Source organism: Natator depressus, chromosome 11 (genome assembly GCF_965152275.1).
Source record: "Natator depressus isolate rNatDep1 chromosome 11, rNatDep2.hap1, whole genome shotgun sequence".
Taxonomy (NCBI): Eukaryota; Metazoa; Chordata; order Testudines; family Cheloniidae; genus Natator; species Natator depressus.
Genome location: NC_134244.1, coordinates 14715402 through 14736242, shown reverse-complemented (window position 1 = coordinate 14736242; position 20841 = coordinate 14715402). Strand labels below are relative to the sequence as shown.

The window sequence follows — 20841 nt, the reverse complement described above, 5'->3', positions numbered from 1 at the left end:
CTACTCATACAGTCAATATTTCTAATGTGATCAGTTTAATTTTTCTTTACAAATTAGTTCCTTGTAATTTTATTGTACTAAACACTTGGTGGCCCAGATTATAAGTAACCTTAACTTATTTAAAGATAAAACATTATTAGGTCATATATATGACAAGGAAAAGATCCATCAATCAACTGTAGTCTTCATACATTCAAGCTATTCCTTTCTCTAATGCACTCATTTTGTTTGTATAAAGCTTTTACTATAAAGTTGTCCCCAGTGGACTGACAGGCCTTGTCTTTGAATAAAGCTCCTGAGCCATAAGTATAGTAAAACTAGCAATGCTTTGTCTTGGCGAGGCAGCTGTCCTAAGAAGTTTATCTTACATCCAAAAAGGTCATTTTATCTGATTAAAAAAACTTTTTTTTGCCTTGCAGGATCCAAAAACTGGAAGTCAAATATCATCACATAAAACACACTGACTAAGCAGTTGGCTGTAGGAGTAACTGAGATCAATATTTTTTGTTAATCTCTATTGTATAAAACAAAAACAGACACTGAATGACTTGAAAGTAGATAACTGCACACCTAGCTCACTTTTGTAATCATGTACTCCTATCACAGTTAACCGCTTCTTCCTTCCCCCATTTCTTAATATATCTGTCACAATCTCGTGTGTCTTGCCTTAAATTCGATTGTAACTGCTTTGTGGCAAGGACTGTTCCTTACTATATATTTGTACGTAGTCCAGCATAATGAGGCCCTAGATGTGACTGGGGCCTTTGGGTGCTACTGTAATACATAATATAAAATAATTCCATGTTAACCAATCACTCTTCTTGCCATTGTACTGGAGTTTGCACTCTTATTTGCAACAACAACCCACATTCCAATCATCATATAAGTGATTTTGTAACGTGGATATAGCAAAGTACTTGCAATACAATAGTCGACCTGAATGACTGTGATTTGTAAGTATTCTAAATCCATTGTACTGTATTTAATAATACATGTGGAATAAGATTAAAAAGAAAGTTCATTGACTAACAGCATAATGGAATGAGTCATAGCATTCTCTCCCAATGATATTTCTCTCAGATTTCTAAAAATATAAATAACAAGCCTCGGGATGTTATTTATTGTTCTTCCTGCTCATCGAGTTAGTTTACCAGAGGGTGTGTGCCTCATATTGTAGCATCTCCCCCAAGGAAGTCTACAGGTGCCACAAATTAGTGATAAAAATGGTATTCCTGGATTAGTAATCTCTGTTCATTTTGCCCTAATCAGCGAACCAACACTGTTAAACAACGTTAAGCATGTGCGCAAATCTTCGTAGGAGAAACGGCCCAGTTCAGGCCAACAATTTTTAAACCCTCTTTGAAATTAATCGCAAATGAGAAGATCTTTATCCCTGTTAGTGAAATTTATTAAGCACAACAACAAAGCTGAAAACAAAAGGATTTTACACAGAGACTCGGCTTTGCGCTTCCTGCTTTAGTAATGAACTGGATTCACAACAAAGGCCAGTGTTTTGCATTTTAAAAAGAAATTGCAGTTGCATTAATTGAATGTAACTTTTTTATATATTAATTGATCTTTTATTCATTTGTTATACACTTTTAAATTGCATTTTTAGATGTCTATTTTTTATATATTGTATTTTTGCATTTTTAATACCTTTTCCATATTCTTTCTGCATTTTAAGTATTATTTCATTTCGCACGGATTCTCTTTTCATTTTTTAGTATTTCTTTCCAGCCTCCATTTTCTTCATTTCATAGGCCCCAATCCTGCAAATGCTTTACACACATCCTCAATGTTACTCCGGAGTAATCCCACTGAAGTCAATGAGCTAATGAATTCACAGGAAAAAAAATCTTAAAAAAGGCAGCTGAAGGCGACACGTAACAAATAATTTTATAAAAAGCAATATAATGGAGAAAAAAGAATTCAAAGACTGCAACTGAAGTTTCTTCTTCAGGCCTAAAACACTGAATTCTTTTAAATCCAGTTGCACCGAAGTCACTGCGGCTAGGTTTAAAATAAGTCAATGGGAGTATAGTTAAGTATCTGCATAGCTGATGAAGTGAGCTGTAGCTCACGAAAGCTTATGCTCAAATAAATTGGTTAGTCTCGAAGGCGCCACTAGTACTCCTTTTCTTTTTGCAGGATAGGAGCTGTAGTATTTTTTTGTTACAGATTATTTCTTATTGCAGTTTCTCATCCTCGCTCTAATTTTTCAGTCTTTTAAAAAGCCTTTTTTTTAAATGATGCATTTCCTTTCATTGCTTACTCTTTGAATAATTCCTTCCCCCCCCCCCCCCGGTTTTAGCACGAGCTCGCTTCCGTTTTTCCTCCACTGTGCCTTTTTTAGCTTGCTCCCTTCCCGTTTCTTAGCACTCTTTATTTTATTTTTTGAATTCCTGTTTGTTTTTGCACTTTTACCTCCTTCCTCACTGTCTCTTTAGTTTAGCCGCTGCTTGGCGGGTGCATTTCCTTCCTCTCTGTATATTACAGGCTACACTAAAGTCTTGCACTTTTTCTAGGAATCTCTCTCTTGACGGCTCTCTCTCTCGTTTCTGGTAAGTCCCCACCTCCCCTTTTCCCAGCACCCGTGGAAACGAAGGCTGCTCGCCTCCTGCTTCATTATTACAGGAGCGAAGGGGAACCTCGGCTCCGGTCCGTGCTTTTGCAAGCGCCCTGACTGGCCCCCGCGGAAGCCCCAGTGCCCCGAGCTCATCTACAGCGGGCCCGGCCCCACGGAATCCCCCGTGCCCCGAGTCAGCTGTTCGCCCCGGCCCGGCTGAGCGCCGAGGAGCCTGCGCAAGGCGGAGACTGAGGCAGGGGAGGGAGAAGATGGCGGAGGCAGAGTAAGTAAGGGAGCTGTGGCGACACTTGCCCTGGGGCTGGGCACTGGCTTGCAGTGGGAGGGGTAGGTCGGGAGGGGGGCAGAGGCACTCAGCGGGGGGAGGAGAGGGAGATAAGGACTGGTTCTTCTGGAGGATGCAGCTGGGATGGGACAGGGCTGCACCCCTGACTAGGCTGGTGATGTCTCGCTGCTAAAACCTTTCCCCTGGAGGTAGTGACTTCAAATGCCGTGTTCAGCCGGGTGGCTCTGGGGTTCCCTTTTTGGGATCTGTGCAGTGAACTCCCCCAGGCAGGAGTCAGCCCTGTTTTATGTGTCAGAAGGTGCCACGTACACATCCGGGCCTGGGTAAGGGTCAAATGCTGCCCTCTGGGCACACAAGCCCCTTGTTGGCTGCAGGAGGAATTTTATCCGCCTGTCCAAGGGCAGAATTTGCCCCTAAATGATTAATAACAATGCACTGCTTCATGTCGGTCTTAGTCCCAGTCACTGAGAGTTGTTGCCACCTGACAGCCAACTGTTGGCATAGGCAGGGCTGGATTAACTCTCCTTTGGGCCCGGGGCTATTAGATTTTGTGGGGGCCCCGTATACAAGTCATTTTCCTAATTTAAAACAAAATGATCACAATTATGGCATCGAGGCTATTAACACTATACTAAACTTGCCTTTTAATTAACATAAAGCCCTTCATGGATACATTTCAGTCTTAAAACATGTAGAATATAGTTAAGTTAATTCAAAATAGCCTGCTTCTTACCTTAGAACAGGTGTTATATTAGTTTCTTTCTGCGAGGGAGTTTGGGCGCAGGAGCGGGCTCCAGGCTGGGGCAGAGTGTTAGGGTGCAGGAGAGGGTGAGGGGTGCAGGGTCTGGGAGGGAGTTTGGGTGCAGGAGGGGATTCTGGCAGGGGGTTGGGGTGCAGGGTCTGGGAGGGAGTTTGGGTGCAGGAGGGGATTCTGACCTGGGGCAGGGGGTTGGGGTGCAGGCTCCGGCCAGGAGGCGCTTACCACAGGTGGCTCCTAGCCGGTGGCGCAGCAGGGCTCAGGCAAGCTGCCTGCCTGCCATAGCCCCACGCTGCTCACGGAAGCAGCCGGCTGCTGGCACATCTCTGTGCGCCCCAGCCCGGAGGGGGACAGTGTGTCTCCGTGAGCTGCCCGTGCCCGCAGGCGCTGCCCTACAGCTCCCGTTGGCCAATGGAAGCTGCAGGGGTGGTGCTGGGGGCAGGGCAGCACCCAGAACTGTCTCTCCTCCTCTCCCCCCCCAACCAGGGGCCACAGTGACATGCCAGCAGCCATCCGCCTTCGGGAGCAGCATGAGGCCACAGCATGCAGGCAGCCTGCCTGAGCCCTGCTGCGCCGGGATCCCCCTTAGCCCAGGGCCCTGGGCTGCAGCCCCTAAAGTATGTGAAATGGGTTTGGTAGTCCTCAGACAACACACATCTTTCTGACAAATCCACCCCCACAGCAGATGCTCTTGTTGGCAGACTAATGAAGGCCTGAAATCACCTTGCCCTCTGGCTACTCTCTTATCTCTGAAGATGTGCCAGAGCCACCGTGGCAGGCTGTAGTGGAGAAACTTGCACTGCTATTGTCTGTCCTGAACCTGTTCTGTTCTATGTTTTTGCTTTCCACGGCTGTCAGGCTGGTACTTCTCATAATCACTACATTGACTTAAAAAAAAAAAAAAACACCTTCAAATTAATCCAAAATGACTCACAGAGTCTCCTTCCAAATGAATGAGACTTGCAAGGCCAGGAATCAGTAAGGGCAGGACAGGGAAAGCTGCAAAATTATTGGTGTGGTGTCTGAGTGGTTAAGGTGCTTGACTGCAATCCCGAAGGTTGTCATGGGTTCAAGTCTAACTTGATCTCACACTGAAAGGCCACTTCCAGTTCACTCAGCTGCAAACTGAGTCCCTGATCCATTGGTTTAGGGCAGTCAAATCAGTCTGATGTGATGCTGGCCACATCACTCCCTTGTGTACTGTTGGCTAGGAAACTGACATGCCTTAACTACCTCAGCCTGAGAAGCTATTGGTTTGGGGGAACTTTGACTTGGCTTTGAGGTGAAGTTCCTGGATTTTAATGTCATGAGGGAAACTTAGTCCTCATCTACATTTGAAATCTCTGTCGGTGTCATAATGGTAGCTTTTCATTTCCTGGTTCTCATCACCTGGTGCTAGATTTTTAGTTTAAGAAACTCAGTCTTCTTTTCCACTCCACCATGTTCTGCATAACATCTGTATATTACATAAGAATAGTTTATTTGTGGGATTCACACAAATGAGCCTTATTGATTAGCTCAACTGGTAAACTTGGAGCAGTTTCACAATGCTTTTCCTGTTAGAGACATTGCAGTGACTGGAAAAAAATCTCAGGTGATAATTTAATTATTGTACATGACTCCCAAAGCCTTCACATGGCACAGTTTCCCCTCACTAAAAAGTTGAAGTGGTGTGCCACAGAAGGGGTAAACTGGAGCTGAGCCTGTCTTGTAAAGATGCTAGTTTTGTAGCTTTCCTGCATTGTTACAGCTTTAAATATCCATTTCCAGGAGGTGAAGGCACAGCAATGTTGTAGGGTCAAATTGTAAACGGTAGTGTCATTATTCCGACTTGGATGGAAGCTTTGGATAAAATGTAACTGATTTTGATTAATGTGTGTGTGTGTGTGTGTGTGTATATATATGCATGCACACACCCTTCCCATACCCACAGCTGTAACTTCCCTCAGAAATCTTAATCTCCACAATTAGTACAGGAGGCACAGTAATAATACATTGCAAAAACATAGGATCTTGGTGCTTTATAAAGGTTGGTCAGTTGTTGTCCCTTATTTATAGGTGGGGAAACTGAGGAACAGAGGTAAGTCGATTTTCCTTAAAATCACACAGCAAGTCAATGGCAGAGCCAGGAGTAGAACCCAGGAGTCCTGTGTTCTCGTTGCCTGCTCTTAACCAATACTCTATGCTGCTAATTCAAGGCAAAGCGCTCGCTGCTGTAAACATGTTCATACTCTGCATAGATGCCTCTGCACTAGGGAATTCCTTTCCTTTCTCTGAGCGGTCAAGGTGACGCTGTGGTAAAAATGTTTGGTCCACAGCAGAGTTTGCATGGTTAATAGAACCACTGCAGCTGCACTGCTGCTGTAAAAGAAGTAATTTCCTATCATGGGCAAGGCCTGTGATTGCTTGATGAATGTTGTCAGTTGTTTCATCAATCATTGTCTGCTGAATTCTTTTAATATTGTGTATGCTGGCGTCATTAAACTCCATCCATGCTACTGCCAATATGTTTTCTCTGGTAATTAATAATAATAACACCAAGCTGTATCTAACATTTTTCAGCAGTAGGTCTCAAAGCACTTTACAAAAGGAGATCACGATCCCCATTTTACTGAGGCACAGGTAGGTGAAGTGACTTGCCCAAAATCACCTCACCTGCTAATGGCAGAGCCAAGAATAGAAGCCAGGTCTCCGGAGGCCCAGTCCAGCGTCTACATAGTAGGCCACACTGCTCCCCAGTGTTGACCCTTCAATCCCATGCTTTTTATTTTACTTATTTAAGCAATGACATATTCTTACTTGGAACTTCCTTGGTTGCGCTAGAGGTCCATGGCTTATCCCACTAATCAGATTTGATACTTTTGCTGCTGCTTTTGCTGTCTTCTTGTTTTGTATGGTGCTCATTAACCTTGCCCTGCTCTCCTCTTTTCCCCTCCTTAGGGGCAAGAGTGACATGACGCTGCAGTGGCAGCGGTGAGATAAACTGCCAGGTTCATATTTTTAAAAAAAAGTCTCTGTTATTTAAGATGTTGCTGCTCCATTCTAGATAACTAATAATGTAATGGAGATTTATCATCTGCGCCATCATGCCAGAGCTGCATCAGATCTGGTAGTGTTGTGAATTTAGCACTGGTGTAAATGACCACACAAGATGCAGGAGGACAGAAAAGTAGGCCCTCTGTATCCACAATAATGGCAGCATTTCAGGCTCACAAACCTGGGTCGCACACTTAACTGCTCATGAGTGTAGTTCTGTTGGAGTCATTACGACTGTCCACATGAGTAAATTGATGCTCAAGCCACAAGATTGAAGTTCTATGTGGATAGGGCAACACTTTTTTTATGTGGCCTCTTTGGTAACCCTCTCAAAAAGTATGGATTTCTACCTAGCTGTAGATCATAAGTATTGAAGACAGTATGGTGTGCATTAGATCCTTTCTGGAGTTGGTTGCTGTGGCTTAACCAGTGTTAATATAGTTAACCTCAGATTTGGTACGTCTGCCACTTGTAATTTCCTCCAAAATTTCTACGCTGTAAAAGTGGATGCCCTGCCGGACACAGTGCTCCTCCACCTTGCCTTTGTGGCTATGCACCTTATGTATCCGCTGATCAAGGAATGGAATGGGGAAACAAGGAGTCTTCTACTTCTGTCTCTATCCGTGTGGCCATGAGTAAGAGTTATCGAAAGCTGCCACCAGTTGGCAGTTTCAAATTTAAAAACAATGTTTGTTTTCTTTAAAGTTCCAGGTGGCTAAGCTGTCCATGTCCGACATGAATGTGATGTTGAATCCATGTAAAACAACAGTTTTGATTGACGGTTTTAAGAAAGATGGTTGTTAAGGAAATTCTGCCATTCATATCTAGAGTGTATAGAGCTGGGCATGTATGGAGTGCTCTGATGCTGATGGGAAGGTGGAGGGTTTTTTTTTTTTTTTACCTCTTTGCACTGTTAGTTTTGTAGCCAAGAATCATTTTTCTTAACATCCTGTTACACAGATTTTAATGAAATCTGTGTTGCCTTCATGAGAATTTCTGTGTAATGGCATTATGTGCCCTTCTAGGTTTCAAAGACTCACCTTCTCTTCTCAATTATTACAAAGGTTGTTGGCTCCACCCTGCAAAATTTTTTCTCAAATTTCATTTCTCCACTGTACACTGTGATCTTTTTACTGGCTTCTTTTGAAGATCAAAGAAGCATGTAACGCCACAGCTGCCTTGAAATGAGATGCCTCGTTCTCTTCTGAACTACCTACACTCTGGTACCACTTCACTGTCTTCTTCCCCATCAAAGTCATCACAAACTCAGTTTTTTCTGAAGCAAGCACCTCCTCCTGAGTAGTTTTTATTTCCTGTTCTTGCGCCATATGGGCCCACATCATCAGCCATGCCATCCACTCATTCTCGGATTGGGTTTTTCCCCCCTCCAAAGTATGTAAAGCTGTTGCTAAAACTTAATTTTTAGCAGCATATTCATCAGCTTAACGCATGATTGCAGACAGAACTGCAATAGCATTGTTGCAGATAGAGCTAGTTCTGTTGAGGTTTGCCTTCTTCAGAAGGTAAATTATATTTTCTTCAAATTCAGAAAAGCTTGACTTATTTTTAAATATATTTTTTAACAGGTTAAAAAATGTTTTTGTAAAAATGTTTTTTTTTTCCAGCCTTGTCTATTGTTTTCACAGAGTTTGGGGTACGTCTTAAATTGGGAGAGTTAAAATACTGACTGGAAGTGGATCCTCCCCAATCACACCGGTGGATATCGCCTGGCACGTCATGGCAGAAAGCGATGCAGCACCAACCATACCAAAAAAGTGTGGTCCATACATTTCATCTGTAACCAGTCATGGCATGAACTTGGTGATTCGTGGAATAGTGCTGTTTTTTATTGGTGTACTTCTTGCATTAGTATTAAACTTGCTACAGATTCAGAGAAATGTCACGCTTTTTCCACCAGATGTGATCACGAGCATCTTCTCTTCAGCTTGGTGGGTACCACCTTGCTGTGGCACAGCTGCAGGTAATGTCAGAAGGTGCCAACTGTGTGTGTGTGTGATATGGGGTGGGGGTGTGGGGTTGGTAGTGAGGAAATTAAAAATCCTTCATTAATAGAAAAATGTGGAAGATTTAAAATTTTGGATCTAGTCCTACTGCCTTTCCCATCTATCTGTTTCCTCCTCCTCCGCTCCCAAAAGCTCTTTCTACGTTTTACAGAAGTTGTACTGTGAATCAGAAATGTAGCACTGGGAAGGACCTTGATAGGTCATCTGTCCAGTCCCCTGCACTGAGGCAGGACTAACTATTAGCTAGTTTGAGCCGTGCTGTGCTGAATTCTTGAGTCAGAAGATTATGCTTGGTCTTCAGGATTAGGAAAACAGAGTTAGGCAAGTCACAGAAATCCATACAATTGTAACCTTGAGGCTAGATTACTGCCATGCCCTTTGTGGGCAACTCTGGAAAGGAACCTGGAAATCCCAGATTTTGCGGCATGAAGTAGTTTGCCTTGTCTGGTGTAATCTGTGATGAGAGTATGCCATTTTTTGCTGCAGCTTCCTGTTTGCTTCTGAGTGCGGGTCAAGGTGCAGGTTTAGATCTGTAAAGCTCCACGTGGTCTGGAACGCAGCTGTCCCCCTATATCCTAAGGGAGGTGTAGGCACAAGGTCCTGCTTTGCTCTTGTTAGTGGCAGATTGTTAGCAACGGATGTCCTCTGAAATCTGCTCCCTTTAAAAGTCTCACAGAGTCTGGGCTTCAGAACACAGTCAGTGGGTCAGTATAACACTTTACCAGTGGATTATTCTGAGCAGCTGGGTGGGGGAATTCTATTATAAGCAGACCTTTATTTTAAAGACAGTATCTTCCTTGAGCTTGATTTTAATAAGAATGAGGAGTCCATTTGCCTCTTTGGAGGGTGGTAATACAAATCAGTAAACTTACTTTTGGTCTATTGGGCACTTCTGGCATCAGGGTTTTGCTAAAGGTAATTTTTAAGCTGAGTCTTTTATCTAATTACCTTTCTTTTGGTATGGTGTTGAATCATTTCACCACAGATTTCATGGAAGAGCCTGATTTGAGAGGAAACTGTCCAAATAGCTGTCTCAGTATGTCAGTTTTGTTCTCTCTGTATTCGGAATATTTTGGTCACAGTTATGTACTTGTCGTATCTGTAAGTTGCCTGTCTAACATAGCTCTTATTCTCTAATCTTGCTGCTATGGTACTCTGTATTTGCTGCATATTTTTTTATGCTTAAATTGGTTGTCTTGACATAGAGCTCATGAGGGGTTTGATTTCCTGATAGGGCAGTTTGATTTGGCCATCTCATAGGAATTTTTCTTTCCTATTTGTAGCGGGGCTCAGCTATCCAACAACATATCTATTATGCCTTTTTACAGTAAGAATGATCTCAAGTGTGTTTTGTAAAAGAGAATACATGGATGTAATTCTGTAAAATTATCTCTTAGTAAGATGGGCCTTTTGTGTCCATGGGGCTTACAAGGGGAGAGGGGAAACAGGCTCTGAAAAGATTTAAAGGGTCAGCGGTATGCTTACTGTTCTCATTTAGTTACACACCATGCTCCCACACTATTTTCAGTGCACAGTCTACTCCAGTTGTTTCTACCTAAAGGATTTGTTCTGGGGGTTGAAATGACAGTGTCCCATTTGCAATAGTGTCGCTCTCTTAGCAAGCAATTGAGACCATTACATACCTACAAACTCTTTACCAGGCAATTCTAAGGTTCAGGCTTTGTCACAGTCTTGAGGTGACAAGCTGAGCTTCTATGTTGAAATTGACTTACAAGGTTGCATGTTCTTAGTCGATTTCTTCCAGCCATAAATGCTACAGTGTCTCTTTGTAGGAATGTTTCACAATTCTTCCTCTCCCGCTCTTGTTTGTCTAGCACACAAGTGCCACCTGAGGGAATAGTGTTTTCAACCTAGTCAAGGTGAACTTCTGGATAATTCATGTGTTGTTCTGCTACCCATACCTACACAACCTAATTGACATTAATATGTCTCTATGGGGTATTCTTCCCCAGTAAACAGATATGCAAACCCACAATATTTGTAATTCTTTGAACGACCCCCTAGGCATTAGGCCAGGTTTACTTATCCTAAAGACAGAAATGAAGAGAGATCAGTGCTATTTGTGGAGCTTTTTCATCTGCCAGTGTTAGCTATCAGTTGGGCCCCACGTCCTCCGCTAGAATGTTGGTTACATGGCAATTTCTGATGCCGCTTCACTGGTGATTTTTCACTTATTTCTTAAACCCTGTAGATCAGGTTCCTCTCTGGCACGTGGAAAACATCTCCTGTGAGATGCATACCACCATAATAGGTGTTAGAATTCAAAGCTGCCTCCTGAGCCCCTGCTTACATTCTAAAACAGCGTAACATTAAACAGCACTTTCACTTGTGCCTCTCAGCTGGGGTGGCAATTGTCTTTATAGGTGGAACTACGGTATAGTGAGTGTTTTAAGGAGAAGTTTTGACAATGTCTAGAAAATCCCACTTGTAGTTTATTTTCACCCTTTCCTGGTATTATGCACCAGCACAAAGCTGCTGTGGCTGAAGATGCTGCAGGGGAATTTTAAATTATAAACCTATAGCTGTTTTCATTGAATTTTAAGGCAGCCTTTTAATATTAACTTATGTTTTGGGCCTAAACTATCTGAAATGCCTTTATTTTTATTTTTAAATCTTGACAGTGTTTGAAAAATATTTGGTTTTTATGTTGCAGAACCATCTTGGCCAAATTATCTCTAGTGCAGCTAAATAGTGCAGATGGTTTAACTGTTAATTTTTCTTTCATATTTCCACAGCTGTGATTGGGTTGTTGTATCCCTGCATGGACAGACATCTGGGAGAGCCACATAAATTTAAGAGAGAATGGTCCAGTGTAATGCGATGTGTAGCAGTCTTTGTGGGTATAAATCACGCTAGTGCTGTATCCTTCTATGTGGTAATGAAGTTTTCAGTAACAAATTAGTTTCTGGTGAACCAAAGGTTAAATAACTGCTCACAATGTAACTGTTTCTACACCACGACGTATAAAAGGACGTACAGAGTGTAGCTTAGCGTTAAAACAGTTATAGAATGCCAGTAGCTGCACTAGTTCATGAAGGTCATGCATATAAGTTTCTGGAAATACCACTTAAACTGAAATCTCCCACCCTTTTTTAAAAAATATATATTTGTGTCTTTTTTAGAGTTATTCAAGTACATGTGGAAAAAGGAGTTTATGCTCTGAGAAATTTTTAAGGATGCTCTTCTTGCACTTATTGTAAACTCAATACAGTTACAGGTTTAAAGACCAAACTTCACATGTGCAACAGCATCAGTGAAGAGTGTGCACTTTGCTAAGCCTGGGGGAAAATTGGTAGGAAAAAAATACTTGGCATTGGTTATTCCTGGATCTCAAAGCATTTTACAAAAGTGAATAAGCGTCGTTATCCCTATTTTACAGGCCGGGGACTGAGATGCAGATAGGCTAAGTGACTTGCCTTAGAATATGTGGAAAGGAGAGAAGTTACGAGTGAGTCAGTGTGGCATGATGTGAAATATCGTTTCCCTGCTGAAGTCTCAGAAATCCATGTACACCTTTACACTAGACTAATACTATCCGTGGATGAAGGAGTCATGATTCCCTGAAGCCCATTGGACAAAAACAAATGGACTGCAATGCCTCACTGGCAACCCATGAGCAGTTGTGCTTTGTGTCATCATGTATAGGGTCTCCCTCTCCAAGTTAAGGCGATAAACTAGTCTCCCAAACCCAGACTCAAAGATAAGTAATTAAAAGGAAAATTAAGAATCTCTAGCAGGCTCATTGTTTCATCTTTAGCATCAGGTCCCAGACTCTGATCTGCAGAGAATTGCTGGTGGTGTGGTGAAAACTCCCTGGCCATGTGGTGCTGGCTCTCTTTCTTGTTTCGAGCTGCAAGAGAACTAGAAGAGAGAGAATGGATGAAATGAGATGCCAAAGGAAGGCATGGAAAATGCGCTGCGTTCCCATTCAAGTGGCCTTACCTTTGGATGGATGGATGTTCTTTTCCCACAATACCCCATCCTATCTAGTGTGGCCAGAGAAGTTGGAGCTATCAAAGCTAGGATCTGCTAATGTCCCCTTGCGGGCCTCAGTTCTCCCATATTTGACAATGTGTCCATCTGGTCTCATGTATGCCACCAACTTCTGACCATCCCCTGACTGTGGACACATTCAGATACAGGACCCTACGAAATTCTGACCTGTTTCTTGACAATTGAGTGGTGAACTCCTCATGAGTCAGATTACTTTCAGCAAACACCTGTGCAGTTTATTATCAGCCATTCCACATTTTTAAGGAAGCAATGCCTCTTCCATAGCTATTATTAGTGTAGCAACTCTACTTTCTTCTAAATGGCTTCCTGAAAATCTTGAGCTTCAGTTCATTTCACTTTCAAATAGCAGCATTAGGATCTTGGACTTTCCCACATTTGATCTGACTTTAATTTGGTCATTGTGTCCGCCATTCTCTCTCTGTTACCATCCAGTTTACCCCATTTCTTGTTAGATGACTCCACTAGATCTTTCTCCAGGCTGGTGGATTCCTGTGGTTGAGACCAGGACAACCTTTTTACCTATACATTTGTTGCCCCCTAAATCTAAGTTTAGGCGTATGAATAACAGTCTCTCTTTAATGGTACTTTCTTACAGAGATGTTGAGAAAATAAATTAGTTAATATTTGTAAAGTGTTTTGAAGAGGGCAAAGTGCTAGGATTATTAATCTATCATATTTTTTTAAAAATTGATGTAACTGATCTTCCACCTTGACTCACATGAGTATTCTGATGGTGCTGTGTATTTATATTTTGCATAGCTGTAGCTTTTTTAAAAGCAAACAAGATTCTGGATAAACGTTTTACTAGATAAAAATACTATTCTAATTTAAAACATGTAATAGTTATTGAAATTAAATAGATTTTGTTTTTCCAAATGACCTTATTTCAGTAGGCAGCAACATAAGGTATATGGCATTTTGACAATTTAATGCTAGAGTTAAGGTTTTAACCTTAGGATATTAAAGGTGCAACAGGTGAGGCTGGAATGTCCTTGGTACTGCTACATCTGAACAGTAATATTTTTACAGTAAATCTGTCAAAAAATCTGGTATTCTGCTTAATTTCTGTCTAGTCTCCCTGTACTTTGAAACACTTGTACAGTTTGTAGCAAGTCCTGAGACAACATTGTGGGTTTAAAAAATACTGTAAACATAAAATAACATTTTAAGTAAATACTTTTCTTAACACAGATAAAATAATGCTTTTTAATAATAATTATTATTATTATAGTATTCTTATACCGTTAAGTTGTATTAAATGAAGAGAGCCGTGTTTATGCAAGAGCTAGGTGTTATTTTTATGTAGGAGGGTGTTATTTTTCAGGTCAAAAATTAGTTAACAAGGTAAATATTATTGATCTTCACCTGAAGTTGGCACTTTAAAACTGATCCTTAACAAATGACCACAGAAAGTGGATTTTGCCAACAACATACAGTTGTCTCTTACGCTAGCGGCGCTTTCAATTGGACTATGGTGGACCTTTGATAGATCACGAAGTGGCTTTGGTCTTGGAATAGGAATTGCTTTTCTGGCCACCTTGGTATCACAGCTTCTGGTCTACAATGGGGTTTACCAGTGAGTCTTTGTTTTTCTTCTGGTTAAGTGGTATTCATGTTAGATTAGTAAACAAGAACATTGAAGGTAGATCTGACTTAACTTGAGCCCTGAACTTGCTAAAACTTAAACACATGTGTAACTTTACTTTAATTGGACTATTCATGTGAGTGCTTATGTGTGTGTAAGACTGAGATTTTGGTTTGGAGTTGTAAAACTGCTACGTTACCAACAGCAAAACAACCTGGATCAAACAGAGAAAGGATATTAGAATGAATGAATGGATGGGTAGTAAATTCGATATTTGCAGTAAGAAATCAAACTTTCTACTACAAGTGTGTGTATCTTTAGGCTAATCTGTTCATATATCCAGATTTCTCAGTATGTCTATCTCTGTGCCTAACTTTAAAAGTATAAGTTATTTTTTTTTTTTGAAGAAAGGACTGTGTACAGGGTTAAGTTCAGTCTTGGCAATAAACAGATAATAATGCAAACTTGTATTCCTTTCTAGATACACATCTCCAGATTTCCTTTATGTTCGTTCCTGGTTACCATGTATATTTTTTGCTGGTGGCATTACTGTGGGGAACATTGGTAGGCAGCTGGCAATGGTAAGTTAGGGTGGGTTTTTTGTTTTTGCTTTTTTTTGGGTACTGAGCTTGTATTGTCTGGTTTTAAAAAATTCTTTCGTAATAGTTATTCAGATTGCAAATGTGGACTAAGATGGGATTCCAGAGACAGTGCTTTTCAGTTTGGTCAGCATGTCCCTGCCACCAGCAGAAGTTCTGTCTGCTGCTAAGTGCCCTACATATCCTAAAGGGTTCCCCGTTTCATTGTGTTCACTCCATTCTGTATGCAAACAAGCGTTTGCGGGATCAAGGCCTAAATAAGAACACCTTGTGTGAGGGGAAGAAAGCTGCATAAGCTCTAAGTTAATAGCTAATGTACTTAGGTTTTCTTTTGCTATGCAAGGAGGCACAGAATGCCAGCACTCTGTGCATAGATTGTGTACAAAATCCTTACTACAGAACTGTAGTTGGTGAGGGTACTCTGAAAAGCATGGGAGTTTGGGGTCCTGAACTGATCTGGGAGAAAGTGTGGGCAGAGCTGTTGTGTCAGTTGCTATGTAGATCCCTCCCTTTCACAGCTGTCTAACTCAGAACTTAAATTGTATAAATCCTTGTTCTCAAATAATTTTCATTTTCTTTGGTTGTTTTGCAGTATGAATGCAAAGTCATTGCAGAAAAATCTCACCAGGACTGAGGAAAAGTAAAATAAATCTTGTATACAGGAAAATATATGACAAACAACTGTCGGAAGAACATGCTATAAGGAACATTTTGACTATAAAATTGCCAAAATGCAGTTTTCCCCTCCCCCTTGAATGGTACACGTTATTGCAATCTGTGATTGCTGCTTCTGTAAGTCAGTTAGAAACCTTGGTGTCTGATTACTGTGAAGTCACACTCGTATGCAATACATTTGACAATATTTGTTCATAGACAAGATTGGCGAAAAAACAATCTAACCTAGGTTTACCATCTCTTTTTCACAATGTTACAGTGCCAAACAGATCTCTGAGTTACTGTACTTAGCTGAAAATTCTGCTTCAGTTTTTCTAGGCAGTTTGGGGAATTGAAGGTTTTGATAGTTTAGTAAAAGCCAGAGAATTCAGAATTAAGGTTGAAGAGATTGCAACTCATGCTGGTAGCTAATCATAAACATGTCTTCTCCCCCGAACAGAATCACAGCCTTGCTACTGATGAATGAAGTCAGGGCCAGATTCTGACACTACTAGCCATGCTGAGTAATACTTTACTCTACTCTACAAGTAGTCTGGCTGAAGTCTGTTTGACTAGTGGGTGGGGGAAGGTTCTATTTTAGGTGTGTGTATGGGCCCATTAATGTAATATCTGAGTGTCTCAAACTCTATAATGTATTTATCCTCACTACCCTCACTGTGAGATAGGGAAGTACTGTAATTCTCATTTTATAGATGGGGAACTGAGGCACAGAGAGGCTAAATTTCTTGCCCATGGTCACACAGGAAATCTGTGCTAGAGCAGGGACTTGATCCCAAGTCTTCCAAGACGGAGGTTATTGCACTAACCACTTCTCCTTCTGTCAATATGTGTGTTGGAATCTGACCTATATTTTGGGGCTTACACCCAGTTTCCAGTTTTGGTTTTGCAATTCCCCCTTGAGATTATAGGGCAAACTCTCCTTGTCTTCAAATAGACACCCCCCGATCGATTTACATTGATTTCTGCCTGATTATGCCAGCAGTGAATGAGGCCTGGAACATTCCCACCTCTTGTTTCTTGACTTCCATCCCTGTCTTGATGTTGTTTAAACAAGTTCTTTTATTGCATTTTAATTATTATTATTTTTAATCTTCCATGAAAGATTTTTAAAACACGTTACAGTCACGTAAGGAGACTGAAGTTGGTCCAAAGAACAAATACATGTTTAGATAAGTTTTAATAAATAATAATGTCTGTGTATGTATTGCCTGATATAGGCAATTTTTTTTCAGTCTTGTGTGCTTCTATCTGAAGTCTATAACATATGCAGTGAAATGCCTCCTATAGCATGTAACAACAATAAGAGTCACCAGAAGGAAAAACTTCTGCATGGACGAAGCTTTTAAAATGTGTAAATAAGCAAATGATATTTGGAGACCTCAGTTCAGCAAGCTCCACAGGTTTTCATTGGCTTATTACAGCTCCATGACATTTCAGTGCCTCGTGCACGTTTTCACATATTGGTCACAATTCAGGAAAGCACTTAAGCAGGCTCTTTCCTTTAAGCTATTGTTAAGCATATGCTTAAGTGCACTCCTGTTTAGGGATGTTTCTCCTCCATCAGGGCCATAATAAATAATGCAACCTTGGATGTTACATAAATGAAGGCTGTAATTCCATCTTCAGGGTTCTGGCATTTCACAAGGAACCTGCTGATATATTTTAAATGTATTTTTTTTCCATAACATTCGGCCTGATCTGCATTCCTTACTCAGGCAAGTGATTTCAGTTGGACTGCCTGATCAGATCCTCAGCATGGTTGTCTTCATAAAAAGTCAATGATTGGCATAAAAGCTGAGATATTGATCATAATTTTTACAATAGCTGTAGGGAAATAATGTGGTACCTCAGATTCCAGGGCTTTAATGGTGACCACTGTGTTTGTGTAAAACTGGAGGTAAGTAATTTCTTATTATTTGCTTAGTAATAAGTTCTTCTGTCTATTCGTTTACATGCTTATAGAAAACAGGACATGCGTATTCAAATGTACAGTAAAAAATCCTTGTGAAAAGTGGTTATTGTTCATTTGTGGCACCCACTTTGCAACATTTTAAAATCACATTCATTTAAAAATGATTGGAATATACTGTTAGCTAACTTCTTTCCAAATTTCAGTTTTGAAACTTTAAGCTGATTGTGCAAAATGCACTTGGGTGGTCTCCTTTATTATAGAGATGTTATTTTTTTAATTCTTATTTGACTAAAATAAATTGCTGCCGGACTAAAACCTTGTATGCCAAATTTTCAAACTGCATTATAATTTTATGGCTGGAATACTCAGAACCTGAAAAAAGAGGTACATAATGGGAATGCTGACACAGCCTTAACTATAGTGGTGTGAACATGCTGCTATTGTATAGTGTGTAATTTATAATATTAGACTGTCTTCAAAGCGTTCCATATAGAATGAATAAGGTATATTTTAGATACAACTTTATAAGCACTATAAACTCTTCACTAACTATGAGTTGTAAGGTCTATGCTGTTTACTTCTCCTGTTTAAAAGCAAAATATGTATTAAATATAATTACAATCTTTTGTGACATGTTTATTTTTTTAAGTAGTAATCATTCATAATTATATTGAACCAGCTCCGCAAGTGTTTCACATGCTAATTTTAGCTGTAGAGCTGGCATGATGGTTTCACAGTCCCCCTGTTTAAAACTACTAGATTAAAAACAGGATTACTAAATAAGGAGTGAGACTTAAATCAACAGTGATTCTAACAAAACTTGGATACTGAACTGCCTTTAAAATTATGACATTTTTAATCTGAAAGCTGATAGGGGAATACCAGGGCTGGATGGGAGAATATATACAAATAACCAATTTTATCTTGAACTGCTTAACAGACAGAAAATAAAGTGGAAAAGAGGTTAATTGTGGGGTGTCCCAAGAATCCATAACAGGACCTGTATTGTATAATGTATTTATCAGTGGTCTGAACTGGGTGGGGTTAACAGTGAGGTGGCAACGTTAGGTTGATCAAGTCTAAAATTTTGAGTAGTTTCAAAGCTTAGCAATTCTATAGTACACATATAACTTTCATTTTAAACAGATGTGGAGGGGCCTGGACTTGATGACTTCTTGAGGTCCTTGTTAGCCTTATATTTCTGTGGTTATCTAATGCACATTGGAAGGTTCAGTTTGAGTTATTCATATACATTGATGGATCTTACATAAGCGGAAAAGAGAGGAAAGATAGCTGGGTGTCGTTGTGGGTGTCATTGCAGTCCAGATAAAAATTTCTGGTCTATATGGTGGACTAGTCCAAAAAAAAAAAAAAAAGAAAAAGAAGAAGAAGCAATCAGTCATAAGTGTATTCAGGCTGAGGTATAATAGTGTCTGTGTTCCGTTTTCGACACGATGTCTCAAAAGTAATATAACAGAAATAGAAGAGGTCAAGAGCATTGCAACCAGTGAAAACAAATAGGGGTATTAAATGACTTCACATCTGAACATAGGAATTATTACACACACATCCCTGTTGTCATAATAGGTAATGCTAACAAAAATTTTGGAAGGGATATGAAGCCTCATGCTGCATGGTTTAAATCAATCTTTAAGTATTAGAGATTAAGCTGAGAGATGATGTGGGGGCAGATTTTCCCATATCTGCTTGCTCCAGCATTCTTACAGCTTCCTCTGAAGCACCTGGTGCTGACCACTGTCAGAGACAGAATACTGGACTAGATGGACCTTGGGTCTGATCCAGCATGACAATTCCTATGTTTCTATGAACTGTTACGAAATAACTCGTAGGCAAAGGTTTTCCCTAACACCTGTGAGTTAGTGGTTAATTTATGGACTGAAGATTGAGGGTTTATATCCCTCATTTTATCTAATGAGATCTCACACACCTCTGGATGATGATATCCGTATAAACATCTAAAGTGGGGGATACTAAAAGGGTTAGGGTTATTTAGATTAGAGAGGAAACAGGGAAGATGTGGTATGATGGAACTATTTACAATAATGAACGTTATAAAGAACATAAATTGGGCATTTCTCTACCTCTTCTCAATGCTGTAGCAAGGAATTTAAAGCAATGAAATTGCCAGGCAAGACATTTCCTCTTTGTTTCCTCCTTGAAACTCACCTCTGCCTTGATGCCTATAAATCACTGCACAATGGCTAGGCCATTGGCATACTGACACCTTTATTTATTAATATAAACCGGATTGTTTCATTGTCTACCTTGTCTTTTTCCAGGCCCATCTGTTTGTTTTATACACGTGTTGTCTCAACAGGTGTATAGACTGTGTACTCTTTGGAGAAGGGGAGGCCTTTGTATTATAGTGTCTAGGTAAATAGGTCCCAGATCCCTAATTGAGGCTTCTGGCTGCTACTCTAATAGAAACAGTTATTTAAAAAACTCATTTGTCAATGAGTACACTTCGTAACTCATTGGCACAAGGTAGTATTGAGGAAAAGAGCATGTAAAATTAAAGATTAGACAAATGAATAATAAGAATATCCATAGTTATGCTACACAGGGTAAGCATGTACAATGAATAGAGCCCTTATGCTAGGGTTGCTAACCCTCCAGGAGTGTTCTGGAGTCTCCAGGAATTAAAGATTAATCTATAATTGGAGATCGTTATATGATGAAACCTCCAGGAATACATTCAACCAAACTTGGCAACTCTACGTCATGCTAGGTCATGCCAAACAGTTGCATGGGGTTAGGAAAAAACTCCACCCCACTCCTATGGGAAAGTTATTGCATAATTGTCCTTAACAGGGAGGTTTACACATTTCTTAGAAATATCTAGTACTATCCATTGTTTGAGATTGGATATTGCACTAGACGAATCGTTGGTCTGATGCAGTGTGACAGATCTTACATTCACTCCTGCAGGTTCTCAAAGTCTTTAGCTAATGAATTTACTGAGCTTTGCAATTTAAAAAAAAAAAGCCATGGAAAGCTACCCTGTGATTTGGGGAAGTGGGGGTTGGCAGCTGTGAAGAAAGCAAACATGATGCCGGTCCTTTAAATATTAATATAAAAGAAACCCTGGCAGGAGCAGTCGGATAAAGAGTACTATGACTCTGTGACGACTGGTGCTTCATTAAATATGTAGAAATTTCACTTGGGTCCCTAATAAAATAATGGAACAAATATGGAAAGAGAGAGTTCATTTTCTTAATAGAGGGTGACAGTTATGAACAATAGACAGCATGAGTTTACAAAGAATAAATCAAGCCACATGAATGTGATTGCTCTTTTGATGTTGTTTGGATGAAAGGAGTAGGT

General features: G+C 40.4%; 1 protein-coding gene across 2 annotated transcripts; it reads left to right on the top strand.

Moving 5' to 3' along the window:
• Positions 1-2708: 2708 nt before the first annotated feature.
• On the top strand, positions 2709-18071 carry INSIG2 (insulin induced gene 2). 2 transcript variants are annotated; one of them, XM_074967219.1, is made up of 6 exons: positions 2709-2852; positions 8313-8647; positions 11447-11571; positions 14135-14301; positions 14792-14891; positions 15502-18071. In XM_074967219.1, the coding sequence occupies exons 2-6, from the start codon at positions 8404-8406 to the stop codon at positions 15541-15543; spliced, it is 678 nt and encodes a 225-aa protein (XP_074823320.1). In that variant the 5' UTR covers positions 2709-2852; positions 8313-8403; the 3' UTR covers positions 15544-18071. The 2 variants fall into 2 exon arrangements, with proteins under 2 accessions (XP_074823320.1, XP_074823321.1); XM_074967220.1 differs by having other exon boundaries at positions 2764-2852; positions 8292-8647.
• Positions 18072-20841: the final 2770 nt, after the last annotated feature.

What these genes read in the sequence shown, in the direction of transcription:
- INSIG2 (XM_074967219.1), top strand. Translation starts at nt 8,404, where the DNA reads ATGGCAGAAAGCGATGCAGCACCAACCATACCAAAAAAGTGTGGTCCA. An exon ending in TTGCTGTGGCACAGCTGCAG is followed by an intron (nt 8,648 to 11,446) that starts GTAATGTCAGAA and finishes ATATTTCCACAG; the next exon opens with CTGTGATTGGGTTGTTGTAT. An exon ending in GTCTACAATGGGGTTTACCA is followed by an intron (nt 14,302 to 14,791) that starts GTGAGTCTTTGT and finishes ATTCCTTTCTAG; the next exon opens with ATACACATCTCCAGATTTCC.